The sequence below is a fragment of the Zootoca vivipara genome, chromosome 11, assembly GCF_965207765.1.
Source record: "Zootoca vivipara chromosome 11, rZooViv2.hap1.1, whole genome shotgun sequence".
In the NCBI taxonomy this organism is placed as follows: domain Eukaryota; kingdom Metazoa; phylum Chordata; class Lepidosauria; order Squamata; family Lacertidae; genus Zootoca; species Zootoca vivipara.
In genome coordinates, this window is record NC_142594.1 from 15884396 (window position 1) to 15908289 (window position 23894).

At 41.4% G+C, this 23894-nt stretch overlaps 1 protein-coding gene across 5 annotated transcripts in view; it reads right to left on the reverse strand.

The window, feature by feature from the left end:
* RBMS3 (RNA binding motif single stranded interacting protein 3) overlaps positions 1-23894 on the reverse strand; it is a 755586-nt gene that overhangs the window by 357679 nt on the left and 374013 nt on the right. For all 5 annotated transcript variants that reach the window (XM_035130054.3, XM_088653927.1, XM_035130057.3 and 2 more), the window contains one exon: positions 8564-8739. In XM_035130054.3, coding sequence (XP_034985945.3) covers positions 8564-8739 — 176 coding nt within the window. The remainder of the gene's footprint in view (positions 1-8563; positions 8740-23894) is intronic.

The window sequence follows — 23894 nt, forward strand, 5'->3', positions numbered from 1 at the left end:
TTTGGCAGTGGCATGGCACAGTGGCTACAGTATGGGGCAGGCCTGGACTTTGGTAATATGGTGCTCTGAGCGAGAACAATTTTTGGCTCTCCCCCTTCAAATTTTTCTTATTTTCACTATAATTCCTTTTGGTACACTTGCTTTTTAATGGATCTTCTAAGTAAAAAAGCTTAAGGTAAAGGTACCCCTGACCATTAGTCCAGCCGCGAACGACTCTGGGGTTGCGGCGCTCATTTTCCTCTATAGGCTGAGGGAGCTGGGGTTTGTCTGCAGGCAGTTTTCCCGGGTCATGTGGCCAGTATGACTAAGCCACATCTGGCGAACCAGAGCAGCACACGAAAATGGCGTTTACCTTCCCACCGGAGCGGTACCTATTTATCTACTTGCACTTTTTGATGTGCTTTTGAACTGCTAGGTTGGCAGGAGCTGGGACAGAGCAATGGGACCTCACCCCATCACGAGGATTCGAACCGCCGACCTTCTGATCAGCAAGCCATAGGCTCTGTGGTTTAGACCACAGTGCCACCCGCGCCCCTTATAAATATATTTGTTGTTGTTGTTGTTGTTGTTGTTGTTGTTGTTGTTGTTGTGTGCCCCTTCGATTCAGGACCCTGATTGGGGGAACTGTCCACACAACCCTAACTGCCCACACAACTGTACTGTATTAACTACAGTAACACCCAGAATTGAATACCACACTCAGCCATGAAGGTCATTGGGTAATGCTGGGCCAGTTACTATCTCTCAGCTTACTGTACCACAGAAGGAAGCAGGATAAAATTAGGGGAAGGGAGAATTGTGTACATTGGTCTAGAACAGGCATCCCCACACTGCGGCCCTCCAGATGTTTTGGCCTACAACTCCCATGATCCCTAGCTAACAGGACCAGTGGCCGGGGAAGATGAGAATTGTAGTCCAAAACATCTGGAGGGCCGAAGTTTGGGGGTGCCTGGTCTAGAACTACTTGGAAGAAAGGCATGATGTAAATGTAATAAGCAATCAAAGATTTTTCAATCATTTCCTTCTTTTTTAAAATTGATTTTCGAAGTACAGGCATACGGTATATTAGATACTTTGGGTACCCAAGTTCTTGTGCATAACAGTTTTTCTAACAAGAAGTGCAATAGCAGGAATCTGTTAGCACTCTCCCTTCTCCCCTAAAAAGTTTCAGGTAATTATATTTTAGTGGATATATCTGGGGTTTTAAGACCTATGAATCTGTGGTGCTACTGTGAGCTTTGTTTTATGGCCACTGGTTTCATGCTGTATTAGATTTCATGCTTTTATTTTTTAATACAACTGCTTTAAACTTTCATTATAAGCTGCCCAGAGACTTACTGGGTGGCATATAAACAGTGACGGTAAAATAAAACAAATATGTAAGCAGATAAGATATTTAATGGCTAACTGGCATCTTTGGCCATTCTGCGCTATACATTCGACCATGTTTCAAGCGGCAACCTATTTTGTATTCAGGTAAGAAATAAAACCATCAGGTTTTATTGGCCAGGCTCTACTTATTTTTCTGTTCTTAACAAGATGGCAAGCTGCCTATCAAATTTATAAATATGAAGAAAACATGCAAATTGACGTCTCCATTCAGAATGAAGCAAGGCCCCTGTGGCAGAGATTAGATGGCTGGATTTGCAGAAATGTTTGGTGATCATTTAGGAAATGTGGGGCACTCAAGTGAGAGGACACTGCAAGGTGAACAAAGTGGCAGGGCTTTGTTGCAGAAAAAGCCAACCCCTTCAAGCTTCATTATTCAATAGGGCATGGGTGCATATTCCTTCCAGAGGCAGATTTAAGGGAGCGTGCCCAGTTCGCCAGCATAGAATTGTACAATTGGAAGGGACTCTGAGGGTCATCTAAGTCCAACCCCCTACAATGTAGGAATCTCAACTAGAGCATCCAAGACAGATGGCCATATAGGGCTGCCTTATTTTGAAAAGCAAAAAAGAGGACACATTTTCCAACTTCTACTTTTAAATATGGATCACTATGACGACTATCCATTAAAAAGAGGACGTGTCCTGGAAAAAGAGAACATATGGCAACCCTACATCCATCCTCTGCTTAAAAGTCTCTAAGCAAGAGAGGCCACCACCTCCAAAGGGAGTCCATCCACTGCCAAACAGCTCTTACAGTCAGAAAATTATTCCTGGTGTTTCATCAGAATTTCCTTTCATGCAACTTGAATCCATTGGTTTGGGTCCTAGCCTCTGGAGCAGAAGAAATCAAGCTTGCTCCATCTTCCATGTGACAGCCCTTTAGATATCTGAAGATTGCTATCATATCTTCTCTCAGTCTGGTCTTTGCCAGGCTAAACAAACCCAATTCCTTCAACCATCCCGGCCCCTACGTGGGAGCAGTTCCTGATAAAATATTTCTCAGTGGCAGAAGCTCCGACCACTCACTGGAGACCTTCCTCTAATCCCCTTCCTGTCTGGCCCAACACCGACCCTGCTGAAATCTTAGAATTGATAGCTGAGCTGAAAACTGGTAGGGCTCCCGGGTCGGATTTGGTCCCTGTTGAGGCTATAAAGCTACACTCTGCATGGTGGGCAGGGATTTTAGCTAAAACCTTCGACGCCATAAATGCCACGGGCTCAATACCAGAAACATGGAAGGAGGCCATTATAATTCCTATCTATAAAAAAGGCCCCCCCGGTGACCCAGGGAACTACCGGAATATTAGTCTGCTATCATCCATTGGGAAAATATATGCCCGTTTTTTGCTCGCAAGGTTGATGAAGTGGTCGGTTGAGGCTGACCTGATTAAGCATGAGCAAGCTGGATTTAGATTAAACCGTTCCACAACAGATCAGGCAATTATTCTTTATCACTTAGCCCGGAAATACTCGTCACCTCGACGGGGCCAACTTTGCGCAGCTTTCATAGATTTGAAAGCTGCATTTGATAGTATCCCGAGGAAATTACTATGGGATAAACTTGCCCGTTGGGGTATAGATAGAAGACTTCTGTGGCTTATCTCCCAACTTCATGCCGGGTCTGTGGCCAGGGTGAGATTAACCCCTGTTGGCAACCTAACAAACCCAGTGCCAGTAAATAAGGGAGTACGCCAGGGCTGTATCTTAGCGCCACTTCTTTTTAACTTATTTATCAGTGATATGAGGAACCCATTAGCCGACTCACAAAAATTTATCCATGCCCCTCGAATAGCTGATTATCGCTGTCCATTACTTCTCTATGCAGATGATGCGGTGTTACTCTCTTACTCCAGAGTGGGTTTAAGGAGGGCACTAAAGATTTTTGCAACTTATTGCTCTCTTAATCATCTGTCTATCAACCACACCAAGTCCAAAGTAATGATATTTTCAAGGAGTCGTAAACTTTATTCATGGAAACTGGAGGGTACGAAAATCGAACAAGTACATAAATTTAAATATTTAGGAATTTATTTTCTTTCTTTTTTTTTTTAAATATTTTTATTAATTTTCCAATTAAAACCAATTATATCACATTCAATATTTCAAATTATACACATATATATATCAATCAAACCGAATGTTATGCCAAATCATCTAAATAATTTATTTTTGGGTTCCCATGCTTCAAGAAATTGGGAATTCCTCGCAACCGTCCACTGCCGTCTTATTTCTAAAGTTCAAATCGTCCTCCAAGCTCATAATATTCCAAATCTTCCCCTTACAGTCACATAGATGTTTTCCACTTTCATCCGATTGTTCCAGCTGCTGAGATAAATATCAGAGTTTCACAGATGTTCTTTCTCCTGTGTGAGTTAATCAGTCCAGCCTCCCCATAAATCTTCTTAGTGGAGCTCCCTGTTGCGACGAAGTAGCAGCGCCATCTTAAAAGGCTCAAATCACTTTCATTTTCTCTCATAGCCATGAAGATTTACGATTTATTTATCTTTATAGAATTTACAGCTTTTTCAGGCAGGAGACCCAAACATCCAACCATGAACTCTTGGTAAATTAATGGATCTCCTTGCCCTATAGCTGAACTTAGCTTCAGGTCGCTGCTCCAATTTAAAGTGCGTCACAGCTCATAAATCCTCCGAACGCGTCCAGAACTCCTTCCGTCTGACTAGGGGGGGGCTTTTCTCATCGGCAACTTCACATCTTTAAGAAATATGCTCAGTAACAACAGCTATAAAGTTCAACTCACACAGTCTTTTGCTTCTCTTTCACTCCAAACAAGCCAGGACATCGCGTCCGGGAAGGTACGAGGCAACAATATGAAGAAAAAATAAAAACTTGCTTCCCTTATCGCTCCGTCCCCATCAATCCTTCTTCCAGATGCCGTACATTCTTTGACTCCTCTCACTCAGCAGCATAAAATTCTCAGCAGTAAACAGCACTTCTTCCCCTCCTTCTGAAGTATGTCCATAAATTTAAGCCTAATTATCTTCTTTAACCATGGAAATCCCCGCCATGCAGATTAGCGTCCGGGAGTCCTGGCCGTCGTAAGTGCTCAGCCCAAGCTCCCCCCACTCCAAAAACAGTCGGAGTGGGTCTGGGGGCATCGCGGGCCAGCGGCCCCTCTCCGTAACCCCCGGAGAGGGTAGGGGGTTGCCATTTACTCCCCTAGCAACCGCCAAATTCCTTACGAAGGTCAGAGAGATGGAAAACAGGTCCGCCATTCCTGCAGGCGGAAACCGGAACCTAGGAATTTATTTTCAGTATAATTTAGGGTGGAAAGCGCATGTTGAATACCTTCAAAACAAGACAAAAGCCCTATCACACTCCCTCCTCCGTTTTTTCTTTTCTGAGGGGGCCCTATTCATCCCTGCGGCCTTGAAAGTGTATAGCATTAAAGTGTTGGCTACAATGGCCTATGCTGCCCCTTTATGGGCTGCTTTTGCAAATCTCTCACCTTTAGAGTCGCTTCAAAGCCAATTCTTACGTCGACTCTTAAAATTACCAACATGCGTAAGTAATGCTGCTATTCGTTTAGAAATGAAGATCCCTTCAGTTGAGTTAGTCTTATGGAGGCGAGTTTTGATTTACTGGATATCCCTATGGCATAAACTCCCGAACCACTATCTTATTCAATGCATGTGGCGGGATGACTTCACAAATTTGTGGACCGGAAAAATCCATGCCAAATTGTTGTCCTATGAGATCTCTCCCTCTGAATTGCTCAAACTGGATTTAAATGCAGCAAAAAGGTGTATAAACCAAAAGGTTGGATGATGCGGAGCTATACCAAAATTGTCTAGCTGGCGGGGGAGTCTGCTCACCGTTAAATATCGGCATAACCCCTATTTACCGTACTCCATCCTACTTAACAACGCTTACGGCCGCGTCTCATCGATATGCCTTCCTTAAAGCTAGGCTCAATGTTTTTCCAACTAACGTGCTGAGACATAGATTTACTAAGGGCCAAGTCTCTTCAATGTGTGCTTGCGAAATGAAATCAACTGAATCTTTACACCATGTCATGTTTATCTGCCCTATGTACAGTTCGTGCTAGTATATTAAACTCCATAATCCAGCCTATGGCTGACAATCCAGTTGACCTTCAGCTAGCCTGGGTTCTTCAAGATGTGGACCCTTATATCACTCTACAGGTTGCTAAATTCCTAACAGCCGTCCTCTCGTACAAGAGACGGAATGGAATGTTAGCTGATTATTGATAGTTATAAGAATTTTTTTTTTTGTTAATGACATCAGGTATTGATTTTAGTTAGGTGCCTAAATTTTTAATCTTAATCTTAAACCTTCAAGATATGTTTTTTGAATTGTTAATATTTGTCCTTGTGAGCTGTGAATTGTGTTATATTATCTGTGGTTTGTACGAGTCTGCGGTTTTTATTCTATTTGTTTTGTTGTGTTGTGTTTTATGATGGGCGTACAGCCGAATAAACATGTTTGCTTTGCTTCAACCATTCCTCATAAGGCTTGATTTCCTTATCCTTTATCATTTTGGTTGGCCTCCTCTGCAAACGTCCCAGCTTGTCAATATCCTTCCTAAATTGTGGCACCTAGAACTAGACATAGTACACACACACACACACACACACACACACACACACACACACACACACACACAGTGTCCTGGGCTCCTTTGTGAGGAAGGGCAGGATGCAAATTTAATAAATAAAGTGAAAATGAAAATAAGTAAGTTTCATTTCCCCTGCCAAGCTGCTCTAACCCAACCATCTGCTCAAAGTTCTTGCTAAATGTTCCACACTGTTAAGTGTAGGCTTCAAGCCAAAAGCAGCATACAAACTCAAATAACTTTATTTGAAGCTCAAAAGGATGCAACATGAACAGGAACAAAACAACAAGCACAGACAACAAAACATGTCTATAGATCCCTGCTAGCTGCAGACTCACAGCTTTAGACCCAACAATCAGGAAGTGATATTTGAAAGATTCAGCAATGCTTCCTTACTGAATGGTTCCATACATCACATACCCGTTGCTCCAGCTATGGAAGCTCCTCCTATGGCTCTACATCAGGCATAGGCAAACTCGGCTCTCCAGATGTTTTGGGACTACAACTCCCATCATCCTCAGCTAACAGGACCAGTGGATGATGGGAGTTGTAGTCCCAAAACATCTGGAGGGCCGAGTCTGCCTATGCCTGCTCTGGATACTAGGACACCTCTGAATAGCGGAAATACAACAGAGGAGAACTGCTGTTGCATCCCTTCCATGTTGCTTTCCTAGTGCTTGCTAAGTCACTGCTGGAATTAGTGTGTGCCCCCCCCCAGTCATTATTAAGGCATTTCCACCGATAGAGAGGCTTCTGCCCATTTCCTATGCTTAGCCAATCAAAATATTCACTACCAGCAAGAGCCCACTACTGCCTCCAGCATCTCCCGCCCACCACCGAAATTGCTGACAGGCCCGAAAGGAGCCGAAAATCAAAGCAACAGAAGATCAATGTAAAGGAGGGGGTGACACAAATGTGAACTTTGCAGAAATGTTGCAGAGCCAAGGCAGAATTGTGCGCTGTTAACAGAAAGAGTAGGCGTGAGGAGATGCAAAAAGTGCCACTTGATAGCTATAATGGAGCGATTATGGCCTTCTGTTTAAAATATAAAAGTTGACATGGGCTAGGGAACTAAAGCAGATCTGCTGAGATTAATGAACATGACTAAGTTAGATCCATTAACTTCAACAGGTCTACTCTTGAGTAAAATGCAGTTGCGCACCACCCAGTGCAATTATATCCAGAAGTAAGGCACATACATTAGTCCATCACAAGACTTCAACGCTTAGCTACTTCCCATTCAGGGGGTGCGGTTGGCGCTGTGGTCTAAACCACTGAGCCTCTTGGGCTTGCCAATCAGAAGGTCACGATGGGGTGAGCTCCCGTTGCTCTGTCCCAGCTCCTGCCAACCTAGCAGTTCGAAAGCACACCAGTGCAAGCAGATAAATAGGTACCACTTTAGCAGGAAGGTAAACGGCTTTTCTGAGCGCTCCAGTTTTCGTCACAATGTCCCGTTGCGCTAGAAGTGACTTAGTCATGCTGGCCACATGACCCAGAAACGCTGGCTCCCTCAGCCTGAAAGCGAGATGAGTGCTGCAACTTAACCGTCCAGGGGACCTTTACCTTACCTTTTTTTACCTTTACTCCCCATTCCAGGAGGAATAGGAGATGTTTGGCAGTATGAATGCAGCCATTTTATCATTATTGTCCATTTGAAGGGGAGATCATGCCGGAGTGGAGACGTATGTGCTAAGGAAAGTATTGGCTGCCGGGAATATGCTCACTATGTGTTCAGAGACAGGCATCTCCCCTTCACACTTCACAAGCTTCTCCACAACACACACCATTCAAACACCGATGTCGCAATGCCATGTGAAGTAGATTTAAGACTTGCTTTCTTCTGGAAAAGCGGGTAGCGGCGGAGGAGGTTTGCAGCAGGGATCAGCAAGCACAAATCTCAGTGAGCTGCCACCGGTCCCCCCATAATTTCTCTTGAAAAATTCTCCTTTGTTTGGTTGCATGAATACTGTCATTCAATGTTCTCTGCTATAACGTTCAGTTACAGAGAGGTATGCAGAAATAAGACACCGATATATTTCAGTCCCCGCGTTTCGTTCCAATTAAGGAGATTTATGGTAGCCCTTGTTCAAAAGAACTTAATTTTGATCCAATGCACTAATCTGGCAGCGTTAAGATTTTCAAGGGGCCATTCCATATATCCTAAAAAGTTGCTACTGCAATAGCAGTGCGGGGACTTCTGTCTGTTGCCTGCCTACCATACCTTCTCTTTTTCGACCCCGGCAAGTTTCCCTAGCAACCACTAATGCACCCCCCCACCTGAGATCAAGCAGCCGTCTCTCCTTCATACTCTCCAAAGACTCTGCCGGTCAAATTATGCTTCTTCCCAGCTCAGGTTGTCAGGAAGATTTTTATCACACTTGAGCTAAAAAGATGCAAGTTATCCTTTATCGGGTGCTGCCACTGTCAGCTATACCTTGCACCTAATTACTTCATTTGCAAATAAATAAACCTGCCTCTGCGAGGTTAGAAGCTGCTTGGGACAATTTGTCCTTGTAGGCGTGAAACTCAGACACATGCCTTAGCCGCTGGAAGGGTAACAAATCACTATACTTACGGCTGGCACAGCTTGATAAGGTCCTGGTCGGTGGTGCCGGGTGGAAGGCCTCGGATGTACAGGTTGGTTTTACTCAACTGCTCGCCGCCGCTGCTGCTGTTGCTGCTGTTGTTGTTGCTACTATTAGTGCTGGGGCTGGGAGGAGCCATGGGGTGGGGAGCTGGTGCATAGGAATGCTGAAAACAAGAAAGACCATTATTGGCAAAGGAAAAGAGAAAGAAAAACCATCAGTAGCATTACAGGAGACAGAGTGTCCTCCTAAGCGATCATGGTGTATTTAATGGGAGCTGTGAAGCAACTTCCTCAGCCCAAGCCTTTATTGCAGGCCGACATGGGAGCGGGTCAGCAATAAATCACATGGAATAATTTATTAGAAGAACCAAGATCTGTTCAGGAGTGCCAGGCCTAAAGGGCATAGCAACTCCTCTCAGTAGGTCTTTGAGGCAGTTGCGGAGACTGAAGATCCCTGCCTTCACACAGCTAAGTCTCCCTCTCTCTCTCAGGTCCTTCCCAAGCAATCTGAGACTACGCCGGTGTACCTGTTTTTGTTCTGCCCTCTTCATACCTCTCATGGTCCTGGGAGGCGGGTGGGTGGGAGCTTGTAGCAGCAAGTGAGGGAGATACCCTGGCTTCTTCACCAGCCTGACTTATCCCTGCCTCTTGGCCTCCCTCCTCCCACTCACTTGCTTCAGCTTCTGCCTCTGATTTTTGACTTCTCTCTAGTCACAGGCTTTTCCTGCTCACTAAACCCTGTTACGTCTTCGTCTTCTGACACCTCCCTCTGACCACTCATCGCTGTCCCGCCACCACACAAAGCCAATGACAAGTGGTCAACTAATTCTAGTGATGTCACTGTCTTCCTCTCTGCTGAGTTCTGCGAGGGCAAAACTAAGGAGGAGGAAGTTGACAGCCATGGCAAGCGCAAGGGTTGGTTGGTTGTAAAGAGGCAGGCATCTCCCTGATAGACTACCCTCCATTGCATTTAAGGAAGCACCATGTCATTGCTCAAGGTTAGATTGAGGCCACTCCACTGCACTGAACCTATAGCGACAAAGCATATAGATAGATATAGATATAAATACATAATTTCATACTGATTGTAAGCCACCTTAGATGCTCCCATTTGCTACATACAACAGAAAAGCAGGATATAAGTATTTTCACATGTCAAACAAAGACCTGTAAAACGAGGGAGCCATCTCAGTGGTAGAACACATGCTTTGCTTGTAGAAGGTCCCACGTTCAATCCCTAACATTTCAAAGAGGATTAGGTAAGCAGGTAATGGCATGGGAAGAATCCCTAGCTGCTCGAGACCCTGGAGAACCATTCTCAAACTCAGAGGAGACAATCTAGGGCTAGATAAACATATAGTCTATAAGGCAGTTTCCTATATTCTTGTGATTGGCAAACTACTGTATTTTTCCATGTATAAGACTAGTTTTTCCCATAAAAAAATAATGTCAAAAATTAGGGAGTGTCTTATACTCTGGCCATCTCCCCCCATTTTCTTAAATCTGAGTCCCCCAAAATAGGGGGCATCTTATACATAGGGGTGTCTTATAGATGGGAAAAATACGGTAAATCTGTCCCTCTACCTCTGATACTGAGCATGTGCCGACTTTCAACTTTAATTCAAAGAGAATTAAAAACAAAAAAACACATTCTTTGAGGTAGCATGCCTCTCCCTTCAGAGCTCACCACGGAGGACAGTAAGTGAATATAATCAGAGTTTGTTGCCTAGAATAGCTGTCAGAAAGAATACCAAAGAAGTTACTGCCAAAAGTTCAATCAAGTAATATCATCATTCAGACCCATATCACTGTCATGGCAACAATTAGATATGTTAATAGGAAATAATCTCAAGGATGTGAGGTTCTGGAAATTAAGAACAGCCATCTGCATCCCGGCAAATACAATTCCCATCAGTCTCGGTCAGCATAACCAATTGTCAGGGAAACATGGCCCAACATGGGAGGAGTGAATGCGGTCCCCCCCTTCAGATGCTGGTGGGTTTCAATTACGATCGGCGCCAAACAGCACAGCTAGCGGTCTGGAACAACCTGACCACATTGACTAGCTCTGCTTTGGATGTCATTAAAAAGTCATAAATGAATCACAGGTGGCGGTGGTGTTCGTCAGAATTTGTATGTTGAGAATGGAAGTATTTTGAACAGACAGAAAAGATGCCAAGGAACAGCAGCAGTGCCTCTTATCACTTGAGACAAATGAAACACGGCTGAGATAAGAGATGGTCATTGAGAAGGTTCTGACAAATGCTGTGATTCAGCACATTATAGGTACTGTTTGAAAACACCTTGTCCCAGTGGTTCTCAAAGGGTGGCGTTGTGGCAGGAGAGGATGGCAACTGTGGCAGGAAGATTCAAGGACAGTCAAAGAAACATTTGAACATTTCAGTGTAGTATAGTACATTCTTATATCAAAGTATTTTTTTCCTATTTGCAGAATATGGATTGATCTTTTCAAAATGAGAACAAGAACATCAAGTGATATTGTGGACAATCCTAATTGTGCTTTCCAATTTCTTACCTAAAAATGGTGTAGTGCAAGCAAATTTTATCTGAAAGTGTGGCCCAGAGAAAAAAGTTTGAGAATCACTGCCTTATCCATTGCATTGTATTATGATTATTTATCTTTTTAGCAGTAGGACTATTATCCCACATTATTTATACAGCACTGAATGTGTTACCTTAAATATAATTGTCATGGCAGGATAGTCCTCTTCACTCTGTAGTGCCTAGCAAAACTATGGCAATAATTATGAAAAAAATAACCATGGAATGACTGATCTCTTCCAAGGATGAGTCCGATAATAATTGCAAATTAATTAACAGTACCTTAAGGTCATATTTAGATATTTCAAAGAAACATCAAATAAGGAAGTTATTGTTTTTAATTTATCTTCAGCATTGTACAGTGGTACCTCGGTTTATGAACACAATTGGTTCCGGAAGTCTGTTCATAAACTGAAGCGTTCATAAACTGAAGCGAACTTTACCATTGAAAGTAATGGAAAGCGGATTAATCTGTTCCAGACGGTCTGCAGAGTACTTAAACTGAAGGTTCATAAACTGAAGCGAACTTTCCCATTGAAAGTAATGGAAAGTGAATTAATCCATTCCAGATGGTCCGCGGAGTACTTAAACTGAAGGTTCATAAACTGAAGCGAACTTTCCCATTGAAAGTAATGGAAAGTAGATTAATCCGTTCCAGACGGGTCCACGGAGTACTCAACCTGAAGCGTACTTAACCCAAAGCATGGGTGTAATTGGTTCTGGAAGTCTGTTCATAAACTGAAGCATTCATAAACTGAAGTGAACTTTCCCATTGAAAGTAATGGAAAGTGAATTAATCCGTTCCAGATGGGTCCCCGGAGTTTGTAAACCGAAAATTCATAAACCGAGGTGTTCATAAACCGAGGTTCCACTGTACTTTGCAAATAAGTGCTACCAAAGTAATTACTGTATCTCCAAAAATGTATCCTTTTATTTTTTTAAATACCAATTCTCTCTGAGCATCCAAAACAAAGAAATGGCTTAGTTGTTTTTGAACATAGTTGGAATTACTGCATGTCTTTCATCTATCAAAACTAAGTCTATTCAGTTAGTTTTTCACTGGGGAAACAAGGGGGCTTATCTAAAAATCAGAGTCTTGTAAAAGAGGAAATAAAAATGGCCAATGTCCATCTAATGGCTAATTCACACAATACTCTTTTTTATCCCTCTGATATTCCCTAGATCCATGAACACATGCTTACAAAGAGTAATTATAATGTATGAACTGAGTAATTAATCACAGACAGAAGCAATTCCTGTGACCATAGTGGCACCCAATTCCTGAATATATGCCTGACTGAAAATGTGCATCAACACAGCTACTAAAATCCCACCTTAGTGCTTTCTAAACAAATGCTAAGAACATAGATTTATGTCTTTAGGTATGCGCAAGGGACAACTGCTCTGAACCTTTTTAATGAGGGTGAAAGAGGAGAGCACAAAATATGGTCTGAAGCTCAACATCAAAAAAAAACCAAGATCATGGCCACTGGTCCCATCACCTCCTGGCAAATAGAAGGGGAAGAAATGGAGGCAGTGAGAGATTTTACTTTCTTGGGCTCCTTGATCACTGCAGATGGTGACAGCAGTCACGAAATTAAAAGACGCCTGCTTCTTGGGAGAAAAGCAATGACAAACCTAGACAGCATCTTAATTATACAAAGGTCTGTATAATTAAAGCTATGGTTTTCCCAGTAGTGATGTATGGAAGTGAGAGCTGGACCATAAAGAAGGCTGATCGCTGAAGAATTGATGCTTTTGAATTATGGTGCTGGAGGAGACTCTTGAGAGTCCCATGGACTGCAAGAAGATCAAACCTATCAATTCTGAAGGAAATCAGCCCTGAGTGCTCACTGGAAGGACAGATTGTGAAGCTGAGGCTCCAATACTTTGGCCACCTCATGAGAAGATAAGACTCCCTGGAAAAGACCCTGATGTTGGGAAAGATTGAGGGCACTAGAAGGGGGCGACAGAGGGCGAGATGGTTGGACAGTGTTCTCTAAGCTACAAACAAGAGTTTGACCAAACTGCGGGAGGCAGTGGAAGACAGGAGTGCCGGGCGTGCTCTGGTCCATGGGGTCACGACTAAACAACAAAGTATGTATATGTATATATATATAGAGAGAGAGAGAGAGAGGATAAATAATTAAAATGCACAGCTCTCTATCTCATAAAATAGCTTTGCCCAATTCTCCAGTGATGCAACTTGTGAAACTTTCCATGTTCATCACGGTACCATAAACATGCACTGCCATGCTGTCAGTGCTTCCTGAATACACTTCTGTTTACCCTTCCATAAGTGGTTGTGGCATGGCAAGCACATGGGATAATCTCTTTAGGATGTGCACTGATCACAGAACTAGAACTTTTAAGGAGACACATGCAACACATGCTAATCCAGTGTTTCCACAAACCACGGGGGTTCTCTGTATCATTATAAACTCTGAATCTTTTATTGGGGGTGGGTGGGTGAGTGGTAATACTGTACACATGAGAACTATAGCCCAGCATACCTATTCTAAAAGAATTGAAAAATCATTGGGTTAAAAAAGAGAGTGAGTGATTATGTATAGAATTGTTGGGCTTCACCATCCCAAATGTTAAACTAAAAATGAAGTGTTCTGAGTGACTCCTTATTTTAGTCCAACTACCTAATGGGGTCTGTTTTCATCCATGGGGCAGGGGGATGAAATGTGTCTCCCCTCTTGCACGTTATTTAAAGATGTGGAAAAGTATATTGTTAAGATTCATTTCACCTGGCTACAGACAGAACAAGTCATTCCATCTGAGCACTCTGCAGTAAATAAACCGGCCAATGAGCAGAAGTAATGAAATGCTTCAGCTTCCTTATCCAATAGCTAATGATCCGTCAATGCTGAAAGAGAGCCAGTTTTGCTGGGGGGAAATAAAGCAAAACATTTCATCTGATAGGAGGCTAAATCTTCAGTGTTTTACCACTGTATATCGGTCCATATTTTATGTAAGAAACCTTTGATTCCAAACATTTCCCCCTTCTACTGACTACTTAAATACTTTTCTTACAACAGATGAAAGCTCTCTCTCTCCCCACCCCCACCTGTTACCTCTAGATGAAAATCTCGGTCCTCATTTAAGATTTTTGCTTTCTCACCCTGACTTTCTGTTTCCTTGACAGATATAAGTTTAGCAGCTTTGGAGGGGCTCTGCATATTCCAAGTGCCTCCACACTAACCTTGGTCAACTGGCCATTTGCATGTATTAACCTTTGTCTATCTGTGAGAGAGCCCTGCACACAACATCTTTGAAGTGAATGTTGATTCTTATCATAATAAACTATTAAAAAATTGCACAATGCAAGAATAAACACTGTTCAGTCCAATATGCACCATCCATTGCTTGCATAACCACATCTGTATTTATTGTATGAAGGAATCTGAGAAGATCACACTGTAATTCTCTCTGTGAATAACATCCTTATAAATGCATTTAGTGGGATCATTATGCTCTCCCAGAGTTGCCCTGCTGGGCATTCAAAAACAGAAGTATTGTCTTTATAGTGGATTGAAAAACCAAGAGATTATATTCTGGTACGGACTGTGAGGAGGGTTCGTAACTCCTCTTTAACCAAGCTGACCTTCCTCTTAGCAGTTTACAGGAACACAATGTTGACTAGTGTTCAGCTTTTTCAAACATCTTGCTCCATCCAGATATTGTTATAAAGCAACCATTTGAGATGAGAATAGAAAGAAAGAAAAAGGCGCTCATTTCTTCCTGTAAAGTGTTATTTTTCCCCTAGGAAAATTCTATCTGAAAGTATGTGCTTTTCATGCAATCCGGTGCATGCCAAAGGCCAACTGTTTAGTTTCCATAGCTATCTTTCAGAGAGAGTTGCCACTAGCAGGAAGGATATGTAAGATCTAGGTAAGTGTAATTCATAGCAGAACCACGGAATTTCACCAACTGACAAATGAATTGATAAGAACTACTCTGGTTTGCAACTAAGAAAGAGGCACGGCTCAAATGAAACATTTCGGCCTTTTACTTTCCAGGACTGCTGGTCTTGACAGATAAGCAGTAAAAGCACATTGCCCAGCTGGAAAATATCTTTTTTTTATTTACACTGTATAAATAATTAGTTTCATTGAACTTTGCTAAAGATAGAGAAAACTGTTTCAGAGAGGGTTGCAGCCTGACACTAAATGAGATGATTTGCTTGAGGATAAACAGCTCCATATTCTCATACGTCCAATAGAGTTCAGTGACCGGCAGCATGGTCATCAGCAGGATTTGAAATTTGAACTTCTGCTACTTCCTTGCATTGAAGGATGACATTAATATAGCACCCCCCCCAAAAAAAAAGTCTCAGAGAGGCATTAGCCTCATTGACCAGATTGGCTACTTTCCTGTAGCAACTAGAGTTCTTATGCCTTCATCTCTGGTCCTAGGAAACCTTCCTACCTTCAGGGAAAGAATTATTTGGACCTCATTCTTACAGTGAAATACAGCTCAGATTACCAAAATGATTTGAGATTATTACTCCCAGAGGCCAAAGGAACAAAGCAGTGAAGCCTCCAGAACTGCAACATTTATTTTACTTAATAAATGCATATTATTTTAAGATATACTCCACCTATTAATGCTATTGCAAAACTATTGAGGGTGGCTTAAAGTATTTCAAGAAGAGCTTTCCAAACTTTTCATGTTGGTGATACATTTTTTAGACATGCATCATTTCGCGACACAGTAATTCAGTTTTACTAGCAAACCAGAGGTTAAAACTAGCCCTTTTCCAGCCCTGGGAGAAGCATGGGGTACATTCGCGCTGCACACTGCAGCCGACACACTAATGTGTCGCGACACATGGTTTGGAAAGCTCTGATTTAAAGATTGGTTCCATTTAGGTTGGCACAATAAAGTGGATTAAAGAACTCAATGGTTTTTTGTGGTTAGAAAAGTGGCAAGGATATGCGCTGTAAAGTGGGGGATGGATGAACAAACAAATCAGGATAAATGTTCAATAAAGACAATGTATTGTCTAACCTCCACATTAGCTATGTGCAAGTAAATCAGGATGAATGCTCAATATACAGGTCACCCGGAGGAGCCCAGATTCACCATATGACAATATAACAGCATTAACAGCAAATCATAAAATAGGCAGACACAGCAGATAAAAACTTCATCCACTAAGTGGACAAGCAAAAATCCCTAGCCTCCCAGGTTAAAAGCCTGCCAATATGAAAAAGTATTCACAAGTCAACAGATGGCAGCCAGAGAAGAGACCATCTCGACATCGCTGGGTAAACTGCTCCACAATACTGGTGATACCACTAAGAAAGCCCTGCCTACCAGCTATGCTCACACCATAGAGGGAACACAAGGAAGGGCCTCTTCATTTGATCACAAGGAACAGGCAATCTTCTTGAACGCGCAAGCACAGTGCGACACAGAAGCTAAACCAAAGGTTAGCTTAGTGTATCATCCAAACCGTGGACCATTGTAATGGTCTTTCATCTCTAAACATGATCTCGAGCCAATATTTGTCCTATGGTTAAAAAGACCAGGAAGGAGTAAAACAAGACCTCCTGTTTTTAGAGAAGGACCTCCTCTATTTGGCTTACCATGATGTACAAACCAGGTTCATGTGTGAGGTAGAAATACAACCGAGTCTTGCCAATGACAAATACCATCAAGTCTCTGGTTGTTAGGCGTTCTTCATAAACCATTAGATTTTCTGCAGCTCGTATTTAGGAACATTTGGCTCGCATGCTATTTTTCCTTGTACAATTGCACACTTGGTGATTGCCATTATGCCTTTGCAATAAGTGGTAACATCTGAGGAAGCGCCAATGTTCAATGAAATTAAAAGCAAAAACATTCCACCTCCCTAGGCACAACGCTCAAATTGACCCTACAAAAACAACAAAGCAAAAACAAAAAACAAAAAACCCAGAAACAGAAGCACAAGATCCCTAATGGATAATTGCACTCACAATGATATATCACTGAGTGAAAATGGGCAAAAGATTATGCCAAAGGGAACATTTGCAAACACACTTTTATGCTTATGCAGCTAATTCTCTAATCAAATTTTATACCTCACCAAACTCTAGTAAGCAACGTAAGAAAAATGAAGGTACTGGGGCTAAGATTGTTAGTAGATTATATTATCCTAATGCAAAGCAGCAAGGACACAGAAATGCAACATATAAGGGTGAGTAGGTTAATACTACTACTACTACTACTACTATTACTTTTAATTAATTGTTTTTTTATGAAGCACCTTGAAACAATGAGACATTTTTGTGTGTGAATGCAATTAACATGCATATTTATGGTATGTAAATAGAAGCCCGTGCATCTTCAGGGCCTTGGAGGGCGAGGAAGCTTAACTCTCTCACACAAACCCTGCCGGAGTCTTGACAAAAGCCCCTTCTCTGAAGCTGCTGTTTGCATTTCAAGGGAATCTGCCATTGTTGTGAATGGAAGCTTTCTCTGAAATTTAGCCAAGTGCTTTTCGTTGGGACCTCAGCATGGTGAGAAAGTGTGTGAGGCTGCCCAGGCTTCTCCAAAGCTGCTATTTACAGAACAAACACATGTGAGCGTAGATTGAACTAATTCAGGCCGATTCAGAGTGACTGGGGGGGCTCACCTAAGGCAATGTGGGTATCCTCTGAGAAGTCCTCAACCCAAGACTTGGAGCCACATTAGTGCTCCTAAAATCATCACATTTCCCCAAACTCTTCATATAAAGACAGGGGCAAGGAGCAAGGGAAAGAGGAGGGGTTGTGGTTTTCTGAGCGACAATTCTAGTTTCTAACCAGAGATTTTATTTTATTTTTGCAGGGTGCACTTACAGTGGTACCTCTACTTACGAATAACTCTACTTACGAATGTTTCTACTTACGAATGGAGCTCCGTCCACCATCTTGGATGCGGTTTAGATAGGATTTTTTCTACTTACGAATTTTTAGATAGGATTTTTTTCTACTTACGAATTTTTTCTCCCAATGCATTCCTATGGGATTCGACTTACAAATTTTTTCTACTTACAAATGTGCGTTTGGAACGCATTAAATTCGTAAGTAGAGGTACCACTGTACTTCCGACCACAGTGCTTCTCAGAGGAATGTAGAAGGAAGGAACTTCTCCACTGCCTAGGGGCACTTCTATAGCACAGCTTATTTTCATATGAATTGCCTACCAAACAGTGTATAGGAGGGAGGTGTGTGAATCATTTTTTAGCCAAACTCTTCAGTGCTGTCCTTGCAAGAAATTCTGTGCATCCACCAGTCTTTCTGAAACTGTATTTATCCCCTCAGAATGGACTAGCATACTGCCAAATTCAATCCAATTCTGGGGAAAATGTAGTGGTTTATAAGTGGTTCTGTGAAAAATAAGCAAAGCAAAATTTAAAAGGTGCCCAGCACAAAAATCCATGCACATATTTGTCTGAAACTTAAAATGCGTTGTCTGCTCAAGGACAGCGGATGGGAGGCTACAATGCCCGCAAATTTCATCCAATTCAGTCAAAAGGTAAAGGAATTGTAAAATAACAACAACAACAACAACAACAACAACAACAACAACATAATAATAATACAACAACAACAACAACAATAACAATAACAATAATATAATAATAATATTTATACCCCGCCCATCTGGCTGGGTTTCCCCAGCCACTTTGGATGGTTTCCAACAAAATATTAAAAATAAATTAAAACATCAGTCATTAAAAACTTCCCTAAACAGGGCTGCCTTCAGATGTCTTCTAAAAGTCAGATAGTTGTTTATTTCCTTGACATCTGATGGGAGGGCATTCTAAAAGGTGGGTGCCACTACCTGGTTCCCTGTAACCTCACTTTTCGCAGGGAGGGAACCGCCAGAAGGCCCTTGGAGCTGGACCTCAGTGTCTGAGCTGAACAATGGTGTTGGAGATGCTCCTTCAGGTATACTGGGCAGAAGCCATAGACTTATTTATATCCCCTAACAGTGAATGAGGAGAAACAGAGCTGTGGTTTTCCTCAGGCGCAATTCTGATTCAGACCAAAAGGCAAAATGAGCAGCCAGGAAAACCGTTAAAGCCAAACTGGACCACTTTCCAAATCATGTCATGAACTAAATTGCCTGTTTAGTTCACACCAAATATTATTATGTTATTATTCAGATCTCTTCAAATGAAAATAGAAAACCCAGGAACTTGACAGAATGGTCAATCTCAAAACCAACCAAACAAACAAACAAACTGGTGGATTTCTTTCAATTGATCAACTTTTAAACAGACCAGCTTCATGCTTATATGGCTAAAAAGCTTTAAGCCGCTGCTGCATGTGCCTTCTGAATTTCCTGGGTCTGAATCTTGTCACACATAGGAAGCAAGCTGTAGGTTTTGACTACAGGATCTGTCAAACTTTTCTTGGAAATCCCTACCACCAATTGAACTGTTAGGCCAATTCCCAGGCATGAATTCCCGTACTGTAGACATGACTTCATTCCTGCTTTACCCATCTCCATTGCTGGCGTCCTGGGCCCAGGTGAAATTTGTACTGACCACCAACTTGAGGCAGGAACTTGTTGCTTCCTGGAAACTTTTGAATTTGGTGCTCCCGGAAGAGGCAAAAGTTTTCAAGTTCCTCCTATCTGGCTCGTCAATGGAGATGTTCTTGGCGTTGTCTGTCGCAAGACTTCTATTCACTTTTTAAATACTTCTTGCCCTTTTCTTATCCCTCTACCCGGAGGCCAGAACCACTTATTTTGCCTACACCTACTTATTAAAGTGTGAACCACCTGCCTTTTCTTCGTGGAGGCAGAGTCCAGATTGAATTCCAGCCGTGATTCAATTTCACCACTGGTTCCATGCTGTCTTACTAGTTCCTAACTTTCACTATTTTCTATGGCATGTACATTCATTTCATTTGCATGAAAACTTGAAAGAGTTCACAATTAACTGGATGAACGATTGGGGTAATTTGTGATTTTTAAGGTGCATTCAATTAATCAACCTGATTGAAATTTGACTTAAAATTAATTAAACCTCGATTGCAATTGATTTCCAGTTCATGATCATATGAATTGATTTCCATGAATGTTTTTGTCATGCCCCTCTCCCTGCAAACTGACAATAAATTTGATCATTTAAACCCAATTTCTTTGTGTAATTGAAGCCCTTGTTGCCTCCTAAGCAGAGAGATAGCACCAAGAGAGGTACCTTGAGGGCATTTTTTAAAAAAACATATCCTGTGTTTTATGTGAGCTCCAATTCCTATAAAATAAACCCATTTATTTTTCATTTCAAAACTGCGTTTTTCTTCTTCACACTAACTGTTTTGACTGGGCTAGCCAGTCAAGAGGAATAATTTGTGGGTTCTTTAATAAGAGGTTTATAAATAATACCTGACAGTCTGGAGAAAACAGTAGTATAAGATTCTATCACTTTTATAAGTTTTTTAAAAAGAAGCCTTGAGGGTGAACTGAATGGGAAACATTGGAGGTTAGGAAGCAACTCTACTTGTCCATCAAGTGACAGATATTTTCAGCTACAGTAAGAGAAAAAATTCACAACCCCTATGTTACTTTAGTTTAGAAAGATTTACGACCTTTAAAAGTAGGAAGGGCAGACAACGCAAGATTACAGTAATTAAGGCAAGTGATACTAATGATTGCAGAAGTGTCTTGGCAGTGCAAACAGGACCCATTTTGGCAGAATTGAATACTAAGGGTTCATGCTGGAGTCATCACCAGAAACAAGGTATGTCAAGAACTTGGTCAGTTTTGGAACAGATGAACAGAGAGATAAAACTAAGTGGAGAACCTGGAAGTTTCTGGGAAGCTAAGACATGGATGAAATACAACAAAGTAGATCAAACAAGGACAAAATAATAATAATAATAATAATAATAATAATAATAATATCAAGACAAATGAGTCCAAAGCAGCGCTGGGTAAGCACAGAAGTGAGACAAACCAAAGTCAATCCTTGATCATTAGCTAACCATGTTTGGAAATGGGTTCTGAAGCAGATACAGAAGACCAGAGCAAAACCTCTTATTTTCAGGAAAGGCTAATCCTTCAGAACCATTTCTAATGTTCAGAATGTAGTCAACTCAACCCCCTTTGTTTTCAAGGGAAAACAAATAGAATAGCCAAATTTCTCAGGAGAGACCACCTGACAGACCTGGTGTCAACACGAATGCAGTTGCTAATTTGGGTATAGTCATACAAATCTCACCAGCATTAGCTGGTCCAGTCTGAGAAATAATGTTGATAAAATCTGGGACTAAATATGGTAGTAAGTTTCATCTAAAGCAAAATACAAGGCAATTTGAAAAATTTGTTAGGGAAACATAAAAAAGTATTTGAGAAGCACTCGGAAAAGCAAAAGAAGTTTGGAAAAGTCTAAAAATATTTGACATAAGTTTTCTACCTCTCCCTAAGGAGACTAGAACTTCCTCTGCTTGGGTGCATCAGAAACCTGTTCGAATGACAGGGTTTTTATTTGTTTTTAATACAATGATTTCTGGAAGCCGGACTGGGGAAGGTCCTTTGCCCGAGACCTTGGAGAGCAACCTTCCAGCTCAAGAAGACAACACTTGGCTAGATGGATGGTTTTCATAATATATATATAAAAGAAGTATTGTGGGCTCTGATGTTCTGAATCCCACAGGCATCTGGCTGGCCATTGTGAGAAAAGGATGCAGGACTAGATGGGCCACTGGCCTGATTCAGCAGGCTGTTTTTATGAATAACAAATGGAAATCTGCTTAAGGTGGCTCCAGTATCATGGTGACAACAGCGGAATATCAACAATTTGTGAATGAGAGCAAGCTCAATTCTGTACTAGACCAGGCAACCTCATGGAGCATCCTTCAAATTTTAGCACCCATGTCCCTTACCTTTCATCAGTTGAGACAAGCTCACAAAATCTAATACAAATAAAAGGGATGGGAAAACTGGTCCTTAAATTCAGAATAATGTCTTGCAGTACCTTAAAGCCTAACAGCTTTATTATGGGGTGGACCATTCCTGTGGTGTAGGCCACACTTATCACATATATTGCCACAATAATGTCCCTCTGGTATTATAGTAACACAACAGCAGTAAGAAATAGAGAGCATTAAAAGGTTGGCTTGTATTTTAAGAGCAACGCATTTACCATAAACCAATAATTAACTCAAAGAGTGGCAAAATATTTTTTTTAAAAAAAATGGAGGAAATGAGACGGTAGTGAGGAAAATTAAAGGCTTTATTGTCATTTGGATATTTGTTTAATGTGGTGCTTTTGACACATTTACCTTCCAGGCTTCTATATAACAAGCCATCATATAACCTCTTTAGTCTTCTTGAAACAAAACCAGCCCGCCCCCCATTAAAATAAATACACAACAACATTATTTGCTGTTAACGTCTATTAGCAAGCATTTAGTACTGATAATTTGCATTAATGTACAAAAAAAGCCATCTTCTTAGCATTCGTTTCAAAACTGTCCTTGGTGCAGTGATTCATGGAGGAAATTAATAGCTATCATTTTACCAGCAACAGTTCAGCAGTAGTCAGCTCAAGACATGTTTTTTTTCTTGCTTTGAATGCAAATATCACATGACGTAGGGTTTCCATCACTATCTGGTTGCTTCCTGGAATAAATGGTCCCCACAAAGGAGCTTATCACTAAATACTGTAAAAGCAAATCAGGAGGGAAAGTCTGCATCCATGTTTAGGTTCTAGGTGTGTGTGTGAATGTGTGTGCATGTGTGCATTCCGTTTACCTAATTGGCCTAATTTTCACTTCCCAGACTAATACACAGAATTACCCTTCAGATTTTGCACTTCTCTAAATTCTCTGATACAGTTATATAGAACAGCATACATTGAAGGGCTGCACACCCACCATACATTTAAAGCACATAACGTCCCTCCAAATAATCCTGGGAACTGTAGTTTGTTAAGAGTGCTGGTAATTGTAGCTCTGTGAGAGGGAAATTCCAGTTCCCATAATTATTTGGGGGAAAGCCATGTGCTTTCAATGCATGTAGCCTAAGATAAAATATAGATTTACATATAAAATCTTATATTATAATTATAATTATATTTATATTAAATTAATATATATTATATTATATTTATACAGTGGTACCTCAACTTACGAAGTACTCGACTTCTGTATTTTTCGAGCTGCGAGCGGCAAAAACGGCCGCACGCTTACGGTTTTTCGACCTCCGAAGGGAAACCGCAGCGCTTTTAGATGTGATTTCTTCGACTTACGAAGTTTTAGATGCGGTTCACTTGACTTGCGAATGTTTCTGTTTCCGGTTTTGTTTTTTAAAGGGGAAGCCGCTTTTTCGACTTCCAAAAGTTTCGACCTACGAAGGCGCCTTCGGAACGGATTATCTTCGTAAGTTGAGGTACCACTGTATATATAATTTATCTTTTTAAAAACAAAATAATAATAATGTAGAAACAGGACAGAATGGATTTATGAATATATATAGGTGCACTAGACGTGATCCAGACATGGGCTGATTTGTCCATCCGTATGCTCACACAGCAGATAGAACTCCATGCATTTCGCATAATTCTTTTTTACAAATCAAAAATCATATTAATCAGAATTCTAGGAGAAATAATTCCAGATTCCCACCCCCAACCCCCGACTGATACTTTTACAGTTCCCCCCAAAAATCAGGATTAACACAACGCAAGAAACCTATTGTGTTTATATAAGGACTGCATTTTTTAAAAAAAATAATACCTAATTAACAATTAGGAAGCAACATTGCC